The sequence below is a fragment of the Odocoileus virginianus genome, chromosome 2 (assembly GCF_023699985.2).
Source record: "Odocoileus virginianus isolate 20LAN1187 ecotype Illinois chromosome 2, Ovbor_1.2, whole genome shotgun sequence".
Classification (NCBI taxonomy): Eukaryota; Metazoa; Chordata; class Mammalia; order Artiodactyla; family Cervidae; genus Odocoileus; species Odocoileus virginianus.
Genome location: NC_069675.1, coordinates 35,927,040 through 35,945,693, shown reverse-complemented (window position 1 = coordinate 35,945,693; position 18,654 = coordinate 35,927,040). Strand labels below are relative to the sequence as shown.

Genomic DNA, 18,654 nt, shown 5'->3' with positions numbered 1-18,654 from the left:
ATCTCAGCTTTCTATCTTGTTCCATTGGGCTATATTTCTGTTTTTGTGTCAATACCATACAGTCTTAATGACTGTAGCTTTGTAGTATAGTTTGAAGTCAGGAAGGTTTATTTCTCCAGCTCTGTTTTCCTTTCTCAAGATCGCTTTGGCTATTTGGGGTCTTTGGTGTTTCCATACAAACTGTGAAGTGTTTTTGTTCTTCTGTGAAAAATGCTATTGATAGTTTGATAGAGATTACATTGAATCTATAGATTGTTTTACATAGTATAGATGTTACATTGTGAAGTAGAAGCAGTCAAATATTTTGGATAATTACAAGGTATTTGCTGGGAGACAAATTTTTATTGTTTCAGGAGCTCAAACTTACGGGGCTGATCAACTAGGAATATGTAATTTACAACAATTGCATTTGTGCATAAATACATCCCTCAGAAGATAAAGCACTTGAGCTTGAGAGACCTTCTTCAAATCCTGGCTCTCTGGTGTCCTAGCAGTGTGACTTAGAGCAAGTTGTTTCTTTTTTCCCCTTCCTTCTCTCACAACTTTTTGAGGTAGTTACTGTTATTTTTCTTATTCATATGAGGAAATGAAGCCCAGAAAATCTCAGTAATAACTTTCTCAGAGTTGTACATTTAAGTGATGGATCTGGGATTTGGACCCAGGCAGTTTGATCCCATGATTCATAGTGGGCCTTAGTGAGAGTCTCTGAGCAGCTCTTTTCTTCAGAGCCAAATATTAGTGATCTCTTCTGGATTTTTTTCTCCAAGCACTTTTAGAAATGGAATACTTGTTTTGTGGCTAATTTTGGATTGAATCTCATTTTACAAATGAGGACTTAAATATTTTTTTAGTGACTATTTCAACTACCAATTTGTAAACTTTCTTATTTGACCAAGTGCCAGAAACATAATTTTTACTGTAAGAGTGATTCTGGATAGCAGTAAGGATATATTTTGGGAAAAAAAAAATAATACTTTAAATTTCTGGCACAATTTTAGATATATTTTGCTTTCCCTATAATTTTAATGTAACATGTTTCTAGTTCACTTCCCAAATAGACTGTCTCTCAATTAGTTGGTTTTTAACTATATTGTCTAGGAGAAAAAGACAACCATTTTGTTAGGAATTTGCTACCTTTTATTTAGATGGAGCAGCTGTGTAATTATTTGGTTTTTTTCTTTGACCCCCAAATCTCAAGTTTTGTACAACATTTTAATTCATTATCTTAGAAGAAAGGAATTTTCAAATTGTTATTTTACAAACGAGAAACTAAGGTTACAGAAGTCATCTTTTAAAAGTGTGTACACTGAAGCAGGAGCATGGATTTTAAACCTAGGCTGTTGTATAATTTAGAGCAAGCTACTAGATTGTCATCTGTAAAAATTGTCATATTTCTCATTGGGATGATGTGTAGATTAAGTAAGTATGAAAAGTCCTTGGCCTGGCAGTAGGCATGAAATAAATGCTAAGTATTAGTAAAAAATAAAGTGTGTTTGCATATGTGTGCGTGTGCATGCTAGGTCGCTTCAGTCATGTGTGACTCTTCATGACCTTAGGGACTGTAGCCCACTAGTCTCCTCTGTCCACGGGATTCTCCAGGCAAGAATACTGGAGTGGGTTGCCACGCCCTCCTCCAGGGGATCTTCCCAACCCAGGGATCAAACTGTGGCTCCTGCATTGCAGGCAGATTCTTTACTGTTGAGCCACCAGGGAAGCCCATGCATGTGTGTATATTTTATAGGCAAAATGTCTCAATGGTTTGGGTGAGTGGCCTATCCAGCCTGTGGTTCTGGGTTATAGGAGACTTTTTTAAATGCTTGTCATGGATTTCACCTCACCACCAATCTAAGAAGCATTTATTTCTTTTTAAAATTATTTATTTATTTGTCTTGGCTCTGCTGGGTCGTTGTTGGTGTGTGAGGTTTTCTTTGGTTTCGGTGAGTGGGGGCTACTCTCTAGTTGTGGTGCACCAGTTTATCTACTGGCTTTCTCTTGTGGAGCACGGGTTCTCGGGCGTGTGGGCGTCACTAATTGCAGCATGCGGGTTCAGTGGTTGCAGCTCCAAGGCTCTGAAGCACAGGATCAATAGTTGTGGCACAGAGGCTTAGTTGCTCTGCGGCACGTGGGATCGTCTCAGAGCAGGTATTGAACCCGTCTGTGTCGCCTGCTTTGGCAGCCGGATTCTTTACCACTGAGCCACTAGGGAAGCCCTAAGAATCCTTTAGGTATCATACCTAGGATGGATTTGTTTTTAAATTTTATTTGTTTTTAAATTTGAATTTTTTGAGAGGAATACCCTTGGAAGAAAAGACTTTGTTCATGATAGTCACATCTCTGATTTTTTTTTTCCTATTGATCAGACTTGTCTAGCTTGTCCTTCCCAGTAGAAGTGTCCAAATTTGTTATGTCCTCTACACGAAAGAAATACCTTCTGTCATCTCTCAAACTATTTCAAATTGTCTTTTGTTAGGGGCCTTACTCTAGTGTTAACCGCAGATCTTTTGCATAAGATTGCCCGCCAGCAGGTATAAAATGACACTGTACAAGGTTAATATACCAATATGTAGTGTATTAGTATATGGGCTGCCATAACAAAACACCATAGACTAGGTAACTTAAACAAGGGAATGTTAATTCTTACAGTTCTGAAGACTGGGAAGTCTTAAGACCGAAGTGTGGGCAAGTTAGGTTTCATTCAGGGCCTCTTTTCTTGGCATATAGGTTGCTGCCTTCTCACTGTGTGCTCACATGACCTCTTCATGTGACCATGGCCTGACCCTCATGACCTCATGTATTCCTCATTAGCTCTGAAAGGCCCTGTTTTCAAACATGACTCACTGGATCTTAGGGCTTCAACATAATGAATTTGGGGGGAAACACAGTTTATAACATATGGCATATATTGGTTAAGAAAGGGAGCTCTGGAGTCTTAATACTTATGTATTGCCAGAGTCTTTGTTACTTATGTACTGAGTGAGTTTCTTAATTTGTCTGTCTCTCAGTTTTTTAATCTGTTCAATGGGATATTAACAACACTGTAACAGTAGGATTATAAGGAGTAAAATGAGTTCTTGCATCAGGTAAAGCACTTAGAATAACAAATAGAGAATATGCATGATTTTCTGGAAGTGTTCTAGATTGAACATAGACCAATAAAAAAGAAAAGATTAGCGTATTAAAGCCATGATGATCCATGAAGTTTCTTTAACATAAACATGTTGTTGCCTTTTGAGAAATGGTAGGCTCTATGGGTAGCATTTAATCAGTTTTGTGGATTATAATCTAATCTGGATTAATGGAACTACTAATGGTACTCCTTTTTCCTTTCCATCTTGACGTTTGCTCTGTAGATAAAACTTTGTGTAACTTATTACGACTGAACCCCTTGCTTGCTCCTCTTTAGTCTCCTCTCAGCTCTGTCTTTATCTCTGCTGAGGTTATATTCTATTTGTTTTTCAGATGAGACACTTTTTGCTCTTCCTGCTGCATCTGAGCCTGTGATACACTCCTCTGCAGGCAAGTTCTTTCTGCTAGCCTTTTATCTTCTGTGTATTCTAACTTTAACTTTTTAGTTTTGTTAACTCTATGCTTAGTAGTTTGAATTTACTAAAAATTAGCATGATTCCAAGAATGTTTGTCTACTGACCAAGTTGAAACTTGCATTTTATATGCTGTATCCAAGAGAGAAATGGGCAGAAAGCTGATTAATAATTGGAAATGTGTAAGGAATTCTTGGACCCTTGATTTATGTTTACTTATTGACTAGTCACTTCCTCCAGATACGGTTTATTTTCTTAGAGCTGACAGGCTTTCACAGAAAAGAATGCCAGTCTGTGGCATTTAATTATCCCGTGCCCCTTCCTTCCTGTGCTTTCAGTCAGACTAGACTCTTCTCAGATTCTCATTTCTTCCTCTAAGACTAGTTAATAGTAGTTTTCCTCAGTTAATTTTACTTGAGGTTTTTCTCAAAGACTTGATGTCTTTGCATGGCATATAATTGCCTCTATAGCTGTGCACATACTTTTTGACTGTAGCTTTAATTTCTTCAATAATGATTCAGTCTACTTGATTATTATTTATAAACTAAATGTTAGTAGCATTTTAGTTAACAGTAAGTCTTTACTAACACTGTTTTTTGAATCTGTCATAAAACTTGCATTAACTCTGAGCATTAGCATCAGAACACTGGCATTCTCTAACTTTCCTTTCTGTCTATGGTCACAGAAAAAATTATGGATTTGAAGGAGCAGCCAGGTAACACTGTTTCTGCTGGTCAAGAGGATTTTCCGTCTGTCCTGCTTGAAACTGCTGCTTCTCTTCCTTCTTTATCTCCTCTCTCAGCTGCTGCTTTTAAAGAACGTGAATACCTTGGTGATTTACCAGCAGTACTACCCACTGAAGGAACACTTCCAGAAATTTCAAATGAAACTTCTAAAGCATTCTCAGAGAAGACAAAAAATCCATTTGTAGAGAGAAATTTAACAGAGTTTTCAGAATTGGAATACTCAGAAATGGAATCATCATTCAGTGGCTCTCAAAAAACAGAACCTGCCATAACAGTAGCAAATCCTAGGGACGAAATAGTTGTGAGGAGTAAAGATAAAGAAGAGGACTTAGTTAGTCGTAACATCCTTCATACTCAGCAGGAGTTATCTACAGTCCTTACGAAATCAGTTAAAGAAGGAGATAGAGTTCTGTCTCCAGAAAAAACAAAGGACAGTTTTAATGAAAAGGGAATTGCAGCAGAAGCTTCTATGAGGGAGGAATATGCAGACTTCAAACCGTTTGAGCGAGTATGGGAAGTAAAAGATACTTACAAGCAAGATAGTGATGTTTTGGCTGCTGGAGGTAGTATAGAGAGCAAATGGGAAGATAAAGTGGATAAGAAACGTTTTTCAGATAGCCTTGAACCAACAAGTCATGAAAAAGAAAGTGAAAGCAGTAATGATGACACTTCATTTCCCAGTACACCAGAAGCTATAAAAGGTGGTTCAGGAGCATACATCACATGTGCTCCCTTTCACCCAACAACAACTGAGAATGTTTCAACAAACATTTTCCCCTTGTTGGAAGATCATACTTCGGAAAATAAGACAGATGAAAAAAAGATAGAAGAAAAAAAGGCACAAATTGTAACAGAGAAGAATGCAAGCACCAAAACATCAAACCCTTTCCTTATGGCAGCACAGGATTCGAAGGCAGATTACGTTACAACAGATCATGTGTCAAAGGTGACCGAGGAAGTAGTGGCAAACATGCCTGAAGGTCTGACCCCAGATTTGGTTCAGGAAGCATGTGAAAGTGAATTGAATGAAGCTACTGGTACAAAAATTGCCTTTGAAACAAGAATGGACCTGGTTCAAACTTCAGAAGCTGTGCAGGAGTCACTTTACCCTGTAACACAGCTTTGCCCATCTTTTGAAGAATCTGAAGCTACTCCTTCACCGGTTTTGCCTGACATTGTCATGGAAGCACCATTAAATTCTGTAGTTCCTAGTGCTGGTGCTTCTGCAGCGCAGCTCAGTTCATCCCCATTAGAAACTCCTCCTTCAGTTAATTATGAAAGCATAAAGTTTGAGCCAGAAAATCCCCCACCATATGAGGAGGCCATGAATGTCTCACTCAAAAAAGAATCAGGAATGAAGGAAGAAATCACAGAGCCTGAAAGTATCAGTGTAGCTGTTCAGGAAACAGAAGCTTCTTACATATCTATTGCATGTGATTTAGTTAAAGAAACAAAGATCTCTACTGAACCAACTCCAGATTTCTCTGGTTATTCAGAAATAGCAGAAGTTGCACAGCCAGTGCCCGAGCATTCTGAGCTAGTTGAAGATTCCTCCCCTGATTCTGAACCAGTTGACTTATTTAGTGATGATTCAATACCTGAAGTTCCACAAAAACAAGATGAAGCTGTAATACTTGGGAAAGAAAATCTCATTGAAATTTCATCTGAGTCAATGACAGGACATGAAAATAAGGGAAAACTCAGCGCTTCACCACCACCTGAGGGAGGAAAACCGTATTTGGAGTCTTTTCAGCCCAGTTTAGGCATCACAAAAGATACCTTAGCACCTGATGAAGTTTCAGCATTGACCCAAAAGGAGAAAATCCCTTTGCAGATGGAGGAGCTCAATACTGCAGTTTATTCAAGTGATGGCTTATTCATTGCTCAGGAAGCAAACCTGAGAGAAAGTGAGACATTTTCAGATTCATCTCCAATTGAGATTATAGATGAGTTCCCTACTTTTGTCAGTTCTAAAGCAGATTCTTCTCCTACATTAGCCAGGGAATACACTGACCTAGAAGTACCCCACAAAAGTGAAATTGCTGACATCCAGGATGGAGCTGGGTCATTGGCTTGCGCAGGATTGCCCCGTGACCTTTCTTTCAAGAGTGTACAACCTAGAGAGGAAGAAGTTCATGTCCCAGATGAGTTCTCCAAAGATAGGGGTGATGTTTCAAAGGTGCCCATGCTGCCTCCAGATGTGTCTGCTTTGGATGCTCAAGCAGAGGTAGGCAGCATAGAAAAACCCAAAGTTCTTGTGAAAGAAGCTGAGAAAAAACTTCCTTCTGATACACAAAAAGAGCGAAGATCACCATCTGCTATATTTTCAACAGAGCTGAGTAAAACTTCAGGTAATCAATCCATACGTTATTTTGTGCTTTCTTGCCAGCTTGTGACTTACGGAACATTCTACTACCTTTTGTGTAGTATGTTATGTGTATAGGGTCTAAATAGATCACATCGGTAAGAATTCTTTTTACTGGCTCAGTTAAAGGTTTTAGTGCTTTTTTTTTACCCCTCTTGCACTCATAATTCACTCTTGCTCTTAACTTGCCAATAATTATTTGTTGGTAATTTTTATATTGCACCACAGAACTGGAACAAAATTTTATTAGAATTGACTTTAATGTCTATTTCTTTCTTCTCTTTTGCTTTATTGTTTCCTAATAGCATAAAGAGCAAGAGGTATTAAAAATGAAATATTTTCAGATATATTTACTTTTATTTTCCCAGCAATATCCTCATTTTAAAATCTTAAGGAAAGAACATTTCTGTTACTTATCTCTACTACTTCAATATAATGCAGTAATTCCAGTAGTAGGTGTAAAGTTAAGCATATTGAGTATTAGACATTTTGTTGAAGTGTACATTGAGGTATGCTATTATTAATTCTCCTGAAAAGTACTAATTCTCATTTTTTTCTTTTGACTCCACATTTCCCACATACCTGATTTGTGTAATTTGTGCATTTGTTTTTATTCAGCATTCTAATTTAGATGTGTTTCCTATAAAAATATGTAGTGATTACTGTGAATTTACTGAATATACTTAGGCATTGGAGATAGGTAGTACTGGTGGCAGAGACCAGTTTACAGGTTGTTGCTATAATCAAAGAAAGGGGAGATCACGAACATTAAGGCAATGGGATGGGCACAGAGACGTAATAGTGTTTGATTGGAATCGGGCGTGAAGATAACGGGAAGAGTTAAAGCTTACTCTGGGGAACCCGGGTTCCTTTTATGTGCAGATACATGGATGGCAGTATGGGAAACTGAGTTGGAAACATGAGAAAATAAAAGTGGGTTTAATGGGAGAAAATACTCAGTTTTTTTTTGTTTTTAAGAGTGCTCAGTGTTTATTAGACATAGCAGTATAATCTGTAGATTATTCATGTGCAAGGCAGGTGCTGTTTTAAAGTGTTTTTTAATTGGAGTCTAATTGCTTTACAGTGTTCTGTTAGTTTCTGCTGTGAATCAGCTGTGTGTATAATATATTCCCTCCCTCCTGCCCAGCCCTGTACCACCCCTCTAGATCATCAGAGCATGGAGCTGAGCTCCTCAAGGTATCTGGTAGCTTCCCATTAGCTGTCTGTTTTACACATTACCATGTGTATATATATACAGATATACAGATATACCAGTGTATAGATATACAGATATACCATGTGTATAGATATACAGATATACAGGTATACCAGTGTATATATATACAGATATATAGATATACCATGTGTATATATATACACAGATATACCATGTGTATAGATATACAGATATACAGATATACCATGTGTATATATATACACAGATATACCATGTGTATAGATATACAGATATACAGATATACCATGTGTATAGATATACAGATATACAGATATACCCTGTGTATAGATATACAGATATACCATGTGTATAGATATACAGATATACAGATATACCATGTGTATAGATATACAGATATACCATGTGTATAGATATACAGATATACCATGTGTGTGTGTATATATATATACACACAGATATACCATGTGTATAGATATACAGACATACCATGTGTATAGATATACAGACATACCATGTGTATATATATACAGATATACCATGTGTATATATATACAGATACCAGTGTATATCTGGCTACTCTCTCTGTTCGTCCCACCCTCTCCTTCCCATACTGTGTCCGCAAGTCTGTTCTCTGACTGCAGCTCTGTTCCTGCCCTGCAAATAGGTTCATCAGTACCATTTTTTCTAGATTCCTTATATATGTTTTTCTCTTTCTGACATACTTCACTCTGCGTGTCAGACTCTGGGTTCATCCACGTCACCAGATGACCAGTAAAAATTCAGTTCTGAGAATGTTGTAATTAAGGTACCTGTGTGACATCCAAGAATGAGAGATATTATAAATAGGAAGCTCTTGAGAGAGCCCTTAACTGTATGCATGTATTTACTGTGGACTCGAGGCAGTAGTTAAAGCCACAGACATCAACTACAGGGAACGGTTACAGGTGGAAGAATTGATCAACAGTATCAAATTCTGGAGAGGCTTAGTTAAGAATTGAGAATTTGTCAGAAGGAAGGGAGTTGTAATGGTCATCTCTGTTCTCAGAGGGCTAATGATTTTCTGCATCCTTGTTTGTGCTCTAGTTTTGTTTGTTTTTTTTTTTTAATTTCTGTGTCTTAATACTGAATATACTTTTAAACATGAAAACATTAATCAGTGTTAAATAATAAAACTTGCTCAGATAATTTATTATCTCTGATTTGTTCCCCTTGTTTTCTTAAAATGACATTTATAGGCAGGATTCAATTTTAATTGGGGGGGGAGACTGATTTTAATCAGCAAAGGAGATGAGCAAAATGTGATGCAGACTTTGATGCCTTGTTGCTATTTTTAGATCAAATTAATTCAAAATGTATTTTTTTTGCTTTGTTTTTTGTTTTTTATATTTTTTGGGATATAGTTGATAAACACTATTGTATTAGTTTCAGGTTGTACAGTAAAGTGAATCTGTTCTATATATCATATATCCTCTCTTTTTAAGGTTCTTTTCCCATATAGGCCATTATAGCATATTGAGTAGAGTTCCCTGTGCTATACATTAGGTCCTTATTAGTTATCTATTTATTGTATATAGTAGTGTGTAAATGTTAATCTCAATCTTCCAATTTATCCTTCCCCTTTCCTAACCGCCCCCACCCCCACATAACCACATGTTTATTTTCTACATCTGTGACTATTTCAGTTTTGTAAATAAGTTTATTTGTACACTTTTTTTTTTAAGATTCAACATAAAAGCGGTATCATGATATTTGTCTTTCTCTGTCTGACTTCACTCAGTGTGACAAACAGTACAGTGTGGAAAAGGGAGGAAAAGAGTCATTTATAGTGGAGGAGTCTGAAATACTACTTAACCTCAGCCAGGTGACCAGGGCTAACATCCACAGTGATAAGCTGTGTTGATAGTCTGTACCCAAATAGAGGGATATCCTACAAAATAATCTGGCTAGTACTTCTCAGAACTGTCAAGGTCATCAGAAACAATGAAGTCTGAGAAAGTAAGGAGACATGATGATTAAGTGTAATGTGATACCCTGGATGGAATAGCAGGACAGAAAGAGGACATTATGTGAAAACTAAGAAAACCCAAATAAAATATGGACTTTAGTTAATAAAAATGTATCACTACTGACTCATTATATATGACAAGTGTACCATAGTAATATAACAAGGAACTGAGTACAGGGTATATGCTAACTCTCTGTAATATTCTTGTGATTTTTCTGTTAATCCAAAAGAATTGTAAAATAAAAAAGCTTATTAAACATTCTTTTTAAAAACGCCTAGAAATTACCTGGCATATTTAGGCATTCAACAAGTGGTAGCTTTTTTATTTTTTAAATGATTTTTGACATTTTGAGATATAAAGGAAACCTTTTTTTGTTTTAATTTGAATTTTTTTGATTACTTAAGAGTCTGGATCATTTTTTAAAGCTTCTCTTTGCTTTTTATATTCCTGTCCTTTATCTGGTTCAGTCAAGCTGTATTCTTTTTAATTTTTTTGGCCATACCGCATGACTTGTGGAATCTTAGTTCCCTGACCAGGGATTAAACACGGCCCACTGTGGTGAAAACACTGAGTCCTAACCACTGGACAACCGGGGATTCCCTCAGAGTATATACTTCCATCATGAAATGGAAATACTGGTCTCTCAGTTCATAATTATGAATGTTCATTATGTTATTTTTTGCTTCACTGTACTTCATTATTTAGAGGCTGAGCATTTCATATATGTTCTTTATTTACTTTAAAAAAGATTTGTGGCTAAAGATTTATGCTTTTGGTACCTTGGTGGTTTTCATTTTTTGCTCAAGATATATTATGATTATCACTGGCATTTTAATTTTTCACTTTCCACTTATTTTAAATATAAATATCTAAATTAAAATATTTTAATAATTGCTTAAATTTATACTACTAAATTTAGACCCATATAGTGAGACTTCTGAAAAGTTAACTGACAGCACTACCAGATGACAATTGAAATGTTTTTCTCAGATGAATGGAAGTCTCAGTTTGGCATAGAGTGATAGTTCAGGGATATAAATGTATAATGATTGGAAGATCATTAACAGTACGAAGGGCACAAAGAAGCTCTCTCTACCTTGGGATATTAGGAATGGCTACACAAAGAGATGCTACTTTAAAAGGTAGAGTTAGCAAATGTGAGTGAACATATAGACTTATTCATTTATATAAATATGATAAAAGTTTTCCAGATCCTGTTTTGATATTTTGGGGGTGATGTGTGGGTATTACGGTCAGTATGTAGAAACTTACTCACTCAAAGCTAGGGATAGATGAATTTGCAAACTGGCCACAAGGGACTCAGTGAAAAGAAACATCAGGTTTATTCAGAACTAAAATGAAAAACCAGTAAGTCAAAGGAGGGTTTATTACACTTTAGGTGCTAAATTTCCTGTGACTGGAATTAAGCTGAATTTTTAGCAAACCTATGGTATCACTTGAGTTTTTAAGATAATTGCTTTTTTAAAAACAACTTTCATTTGGGAGTAATTTCAAACTTAAAAATAATTGCAAAAATAAAAGTACAAAGAATGTCTTACACTTTTCATCTAAATTTACCTACTAACATTCCCCTATTGGCTTTATTATTTATGATCTCTTTTGATAAATAACTAGACAATGGATACATAAATACATCCTTTTTCCCAGAACCCATGAGATAAGTTCTGTACATTCTGTGTTACCCCTAAATACTTAAAAAAGGGATATTCTCTTACATGACCTCAGGACAGTTGTTAACTTTGTAAATTTGCGTTGCTAACAGCACTTTGTTCTAACCCACCGTTCACATGCCAATTGTTAGTTGACCTGGTGACTTCTGCTGCAAGGTTCAGTCTAGAGCCACGTTTTATATTGAGTTGTTATGTTGCCTTTGGTTCCTTTAATCTGCAGCATATCCAGTCTTTCTCTCTTATGACTAACACTTTTTAAGAACACAGGCCCTTTCCCTTCTCTCTTTTTAATAGAAAATTCCTTTTTTTTTTTTTTGCATTTGTGTAATGTTTGTTAGTGATTACTTTGAGGTTATGAATCATGGCCAAAATGAAGATGATGTAGTGCCCGTCTCATGATGTCAATCTGGAGGTACCTACTATCCATCAGTCCTTCATTAACGAGGTTAATTTAGGGTTTCCTGATTTTCCTATATAATTATTGTCCTTCATGACAGCTAATGGGTGACACTGCAAATATCCTGCCCTTTACTAAAATTCTTTCCCTAGATTTAGTGTCTATTGATGAATCTTGATTGATTTATTTTTTACCACTAAATTTGCAAAAGGTGATTTTCCAGTTCCAAAACTTCCTCCACATTTGTCAAATCAACTCTGGAGTTCTACTCTTAGCAAGAAATCTCTTTTTCCATTAATTGGCTAATTAACTATCAGTATGGATCCATGAATTTCTCTTTTCCCCTAATGGTTTACAAATCATTACCATACTTAAATTATTTTGGTTATAAATTGTCCCAGATTTGAAGGGCTCCCGTTTGAGTTGGCTCAGTGACATGCAGCTATCCTTTTGAGGGAAGAGGGAAACACTTCCTACTTTCTAACATAATGAAATGTTGTAGGCTCATCTTTTGCCCACTTTGTCCCAGCCACAAAGTCAACAGTTTCTCCAGGGGTCCCTGATTCCTTTCAGTGATCAAGAGCTGGATGCAAAGTACAAAGAGTTGTACTTTGCTCCTGTGGGATCTGTGCATTTTAGCCCTTTCAGTGGACAGAGGGAGGAAATACTTGTATACGCACATATGAATAAACATAAGTACATCCATGTACTTATGAAGTCATGAGTTTATATATACTTCCAGATCCAAAACATTCCTAGAGTACTGTTTCTTGCTTCCCTCATTTCACATTTGTATTTTCCCTCAGATGGTAGAGAATCTGCTTGTAATGCAGGAGACATGGGTTCGATCCCTGGGTCGGGAAGATTCCCTAGAGAAGGGGAATGGCTTTCCCACTCCAGTATTCTTGCCTGGAGAATTCCATGGACAGAGAAGCTGGGCAAGCTACAGTCCGTGGGGTTGCAGAGAGCCGGACATGACTGAGTGACTAACACTTTTCTATAGAGAGAACCTGACTCCTCACACTTATTAATTTGTTTAATCTTTGCATACATCTAAAATAGTCTTAGAATGTTTTATAATACCATTATAATAAAATAATGAAGAGGATTAGTTTTCAAACCGACCTGCCTCAGCCCTGCCCAGTTACTTGGATTGGTTTTATTTTGCCTTTTCCTTCCACTTTTCCCCACTCCAGTGTGGTTATACTACTCTTGTGAAATAAAGTTAGATTTGTTTCAGTTCACTTTCACTTTTAGGTTTTCTTCCTGCTTGGGATGTTTTTAAAGTAAGTATTTTGAACGGCCAAGAAAAGCCAAATTATTTGCATTTTACCTGGAAAGGAGGGACTGCCATTTATGGGAAATCTTTTAAGCACCAAGAATTTTCACATAAGTCATCTCATTTAGTCTTCACCATAATCTGAAAGAGGTGAGGTAATCACTTAAGGGATGAAAAAACCTAAGTCCAGGAATGTTAAGAAACTTTCCCCAAGGTTGCATAGCAAATTAGGTATACCGAACACAATACCTTTTGAGCTTCTACTGTGTTTCAGACATTGGGCTAACTTTTTGCAAAATAATTTTTTATTGAAGTATAGTTGATTTACAATGTTGTGTTAGCTTCAAGTGTACAACAAAGTGAATCAGTTATGCATATACCCACTCTCTTACAGATTCTTTTCCCATATAGGTCTTTATAGAGTGTTGAGTAGAGTTCATTGTGCTATACTATAGGTCATTATTATGTATTTTATATGTAGTAGTATGTATATGTCAATTTCAGTCTCAATTTATTCCTTCCTCCTGGTAACCATAAGTTTGTTTTCTATATGTCTGACTCTATTTCTGTTTTGTAAATAAGTTCATTTTTACCTTTTTTTTTTTTTTTTTAAAATAAGATTCCACATATAATCAATATGGGGCTTCCCATGTGGCGCTAGTGGTAAAGAACCTGCCTGCCAGTGCAGGAGATGTGAGAGGTGTGGGTTTGATCCCTGTGGGCCCCTGGAGGGAGGGCATGGTAACCCATTCCAGTATTCTTGCCTGGAGAATCATGGACAGAGGAGCCTGGCGGGCTACAGCCCATAGGATCTCACAGAGTTGGACGCAACTGAAGTGACTTAGCGCGCAAGCACATAAGCAGTATATGATATTTGTCTTTCTCTGGCTTACTTCATTCAGTATGATGATCTCTAGATCATCCATGTTGCTGCAACTGGCATTATTTCGTTCTTTTTTGTGGCTGAGTAATATTCCATTGTGTATATGTACCATATCATCTTTATCCACTCTGTTGACGGTCCTTTAGGTTGCTTCCATGTATGACTGCTGTAAATAGTGCTGCAACGAACATGGTGGTGCATGTGTCCTTTTGAATTATGGTTTTCTCAGGGTATTTGCCCAGTAGTGGGATTGCTGGGTCATATGGTAGTTCTATTTTTAATTTTTTAAGGAACCACCATACTGTTCTCCATAATGGTTGTACCAATTTACATTCCCACTAACACTGTAGGAGGGTTCCCTTTTCTCCACACTCTCTCCAGCATTTATTGTTTGTAGATTTTTTGTTTTTTAATGATGGCCATTCTTACTGGTGTGAGGTGATATTGTAGTTTTGACTTGTATCTTTCTAATAATTAGCGATGTTGAACATCTTTTCATGTGTTTGTTGACCATCTTTACATCATCTTTGGAGAAATGTGTGTTTAGTTCTCCCCATTTTTGGATTGGGATGTTTGTTTTTTTGACATTGAGCTGCATGAGCTGTTTGTATATTTTGGAGATTAATCCCTTGTCAGGACTTGTACTAATTTTTGCCCTTCTAATAGTAAGAAAACCCATTGCTCTGTGGATTACCAACAATTAATATTTATTAATATTTTTATCAAAAATTGATAGTTAATGACTTACACATTATACAGAGTTCAAAAAGTACAATTACAGTAAGTCTTTTCCCTGTCTTAACCAGCTGCCTAGTGTACCTTCCTAGAGTCATTTACTCGGACTTGCTTCTTAAGTATCCTTCCAGACATTGTGTACCTGGCTTTTTTTTTTTTTTTAAATCTTTAGTAGTTTGACAGGTTAAAGTAACTATCTTGCTGTGTTGATCTTTAATTATTAGTGAAGGTGAATGTGTTCCACATATTTATCGATTATTTGTATTTCTTGTATGAAGTGCCTGATCATCCCCTTGGCTCAATTTAAAATTTAGAATCACCTCTTTCTGATTTTGAGAGTTCTTTATATACAGTACAAAGATGCAAATATTTGTCATTTTATAGTTTTCCCTTAGTTTTCTAAATTTTATTTTACTTTACATTTTAGTGGATATTTTCAGTTTTCACATGGGAATATTAAACTTTATAAATATATAACCTTTATAAATATTCCCATATGAAATCTGAAAATATCCACTAAAATTTTAAGTTGGGCCAAGGGGATGATCAGGCACTTCATACAAGAAATACGGATAATCGATAAATATGTGGAGCACGTTCACCTTCACTAATAATCTTGCCTGGTAAATCCCATGGACTGGTAGGCTGCAGTCCATGGGGTCGCTAAGAGTCAGACATGACTGAGCGACTTCACTTTCATTTTTCACTTTCATGCGTTGGAGAAGGAAATGGCAACCCACTCCAGTGTTCTTGCCTGGAGAATCCCAGGGATGGGGGAGCCTGGTGGGCTGCTGTCTGTGGGGTCGCACAGAGTCGGACATGACTGAAGTGACTTGGCAGTAGCAGTAGTTAGTTTATTTACTAATTTATAGCTTCATTTTTATGTTGGGACTTCCCTGGTGGCTCAGACGGTAAAGCGTCTGCCTGCAATGCAGGAGACCTGGGTTCGATCCCTGGGTCGGGAAGATCCCCTGGAGAAGGAAATGGCAACCCACTCCAGTACTCTTGCCTGGAAAATTCCATGGACTGAGGAACTTAGTAGGCTACAGTCCATGGGGTTGCAAAGAGTCAGACATAATTGAGCGGCTTCACTTTTCTTTCTTTATTCCGATCTGTTCGAAATTGATTTTGAATTCTGGTCAGAGATCATTTTATTCCACATGTTTTTTGTTGTTGGAGTTATTTTCCTTTTTCCATGGTACTCTGATCTAGTTCCTGACTGCCAGTCAATCCTGGGAAAGAGCTGGGAAATTGAGTAGTTTTTGCCAGATTGCATGTCTTGGGTTGGACAGTCAACTGTACTGTGGGTGTTGGTGCCATCTAGTGTTGGAGACGGAAAAGGGTATCTGTGGAATATTCTGTAATCCACCGTATTCAGCTGGGCAGAGGAGTTTAGTGAGCTGTGCATGTTTGCTTCACACTAAGAAATGACTTTGAAAATGACTTTATATATAAGAGGATTTTGAATTCAGGGACAACCTATTGAATCAAACCAAATGGTTGAATCATGCTATGATAAACATTATGAAGTGACCTTGAAGATTCCCCCAAACATGTATTTAGCGAAAACTTAAAAGTTTTCAAAGATTCGTTCAAAACCTAATGACTAACTCCAAATTTTAAAATGCTTTGGATCTTTTGTAATATCTGTCTATTTTGGATTATAATATAAGAAATAAACATTTATTTAGTTCTCATTGAATAGTATCACTTTCAATTTCTTTATGGTTTGTAGTATTCATTTTTAGCAGCTTATATGAAATTGTTTATAGACCTTAGAATGTTCATTATTTTTTGATTATTTTTAGCTTGTTCATTTTCTAGAATGCAGTCTTTGTTCATGTCTTAGGTTCAATTCAGTAATTAATGCTGAAGTGCTATAATTTAGTCCATAGAGGGCATTATATTACAGCATATGGTGTTAAGCATTATAATTTAATTCCTTTCAGTAATGGGACATATGTTTAGTTTCATACTTTGGTAGAGCTCAGAATAAATTTTGAAGTAAGTTTAAAACTACTCTGTAACTATAATTTTTTTATTACAAATTCCTCTTGTCCATTGCTGGAAAGTAGAAGTAATTTTTTTAGTTATCAAGAATTGTATACTAGCAACTGCCAATTTAGAGAGTAGCACTTCAACCCAAATGACCCCTTCTTTCTCACCTTATTTGCTTTCATCTCTAAACATCCCAAAGCAAACAGAGCAAAACAAAAGCTTGAGTTTTTCTGGGGTTCAGAATTAGAGGAAGGAAAGACATGGGAAAGGAGGAATATCTTGCAGGAGGTGGCCTGGGAGGTCTTACAGCTTACATATTGCTGCCTACTCCAAAATACAGACCTCTACTGTCTGAAATCCTAGAGTGAACCAGGTCAAGTACCAGAAGATGTGAATAATATGAATGGTAAATACCTTTTGTCTCAAGAATTCTTTTTTCCCTCTCCTATTAGTGTAGTAATCTCTGACTTGAAAACAGTGTTTGGGCAATGTTTTTGAGTGCATTATTCTAATGCTAAAGTATTTACTGGCCTTCAGCCTTAAGGAATTGATTATTAGAAAATACTACTTTGGAAATGTTACATAGTTAGTGAATAGTTTGGGGTTTCTAACTAATGAACGAAGAGGCCAGGGATTTTCAGCCGTGATATGACTTGGTGACAGTGTTCTCAAATATCACATTATCCAAGGGTCCAGTGAGGAGAGTTTAAAGTTAAATATTAACTTTTGATCTGAGAATACTAGACTCTCTTTAAAAATTGCTTCGCTTTATTTGTGTTTGGAGTTAAGCAGAGAGGGAAAGAACTGAGTTCTCTATTCAGGCCACTTTTGATCTGATCACGGGTTTTTTTCAGCCCCAGTTTTACAGCAAGTTATAATATACACACACACATGTATATAAAGCATATAATATATATACGTTATACTGTTTCAGTGTAGCTACTCTTCTGAAGTATGTAGTTTCCTGCATAGGCACCATTCTTTATACTTCAGCATATAAAGCATTTAAAAATATATGTTGCCTTTCCTGCTAAAGTCAAATGATAGCGTTAGTTAAACCAGTTGTGAAATGTTAGTAAAGATAAAATATTCTTTACTGGAATGAATGTCAGTTTTATAATTTTATAATAAAAATGTTAGAAATTCCTTAGATTTGTTTTTGTATTTATCAGTAAAATTTTATTTTGGTCTTATGTCACTTTCCCAAAGCAAATGATATAATTAGCATGTGAATATTTCTTCTCAAGCAAAGAGTCTATTAATAGTACCTGCAGTGGTGTCTAATAGATATTTATTGAAAGATTGAGTTGGAGCAGGTGGTGATCACGAATAAGTGTATATTTGCAAGTCTTTGGATTTCTGTAATTGCAAAAGAAGAAAAAAATAGCATTACATTAGAAATAGGTTGCTGAAATAGAATAAAAACTTTTTTTCTATTTGAATAATTTATATTCCAGAAACAGTAATAATTTAACTTTTGAGATTCTCTTGTCATAACCTCATAAGGGTGCAAAATGCTGATAATTTAGGAGAAAGTAAAAAGAGAATGCATTTACAAGACTTGAAATTTAAGCTGTTACCCTTCTTTGGATCAGTCTATTTTTATCTTATCAGGTAACCATTGATTTTAAAGTTTTAAATGAGGCTGGAAAGCAGCAGCAAAATTCCCCTGTCAAGAAATAAACAAAAACCGGCTGTGGTCTTCAAGTGTATTGCAGATATATTCAGTGATCAACTCTGCCAGAAGAACAACCCTCTTCTTTCCTTTCCTTTGGTAGCTCGCCTCCCACCCCACCCCACCCTACAAAAGTAGCTCC

General features: G+C 36.3%; 1 protein-coding gene across 2 annotated transcripts in view; it reads left to right on the top strand.

The window, feature by feature from the left end:
* The window catches only part of RTN4 (reticulon 4), a 69,593-nt gene that overhangs the window by 16,735 nt on the left and 34,204 nt on the right, over positions 1–18,654 (top strand). The window contains exons 2-3 of one of the 2 annotated variants that reach the window (XM_020915098.2): positions 3,460–3,516; positions 4,225–6,636. The exons of the other annotated variant lie outside the window; for it this stretch is intronic. Of the exons in view, the coding sequence (XP_020770757.2) occupies positions 3,460–3,516; positions 4,225–6,636 (2,469 nt within the window). The remainder of the gene's footprint in view (positions 1–3,459; positions 3,517–4,224; positions 6,637–18,654) is intronic. 2 annotated transcript variants of the gene reach the window in all.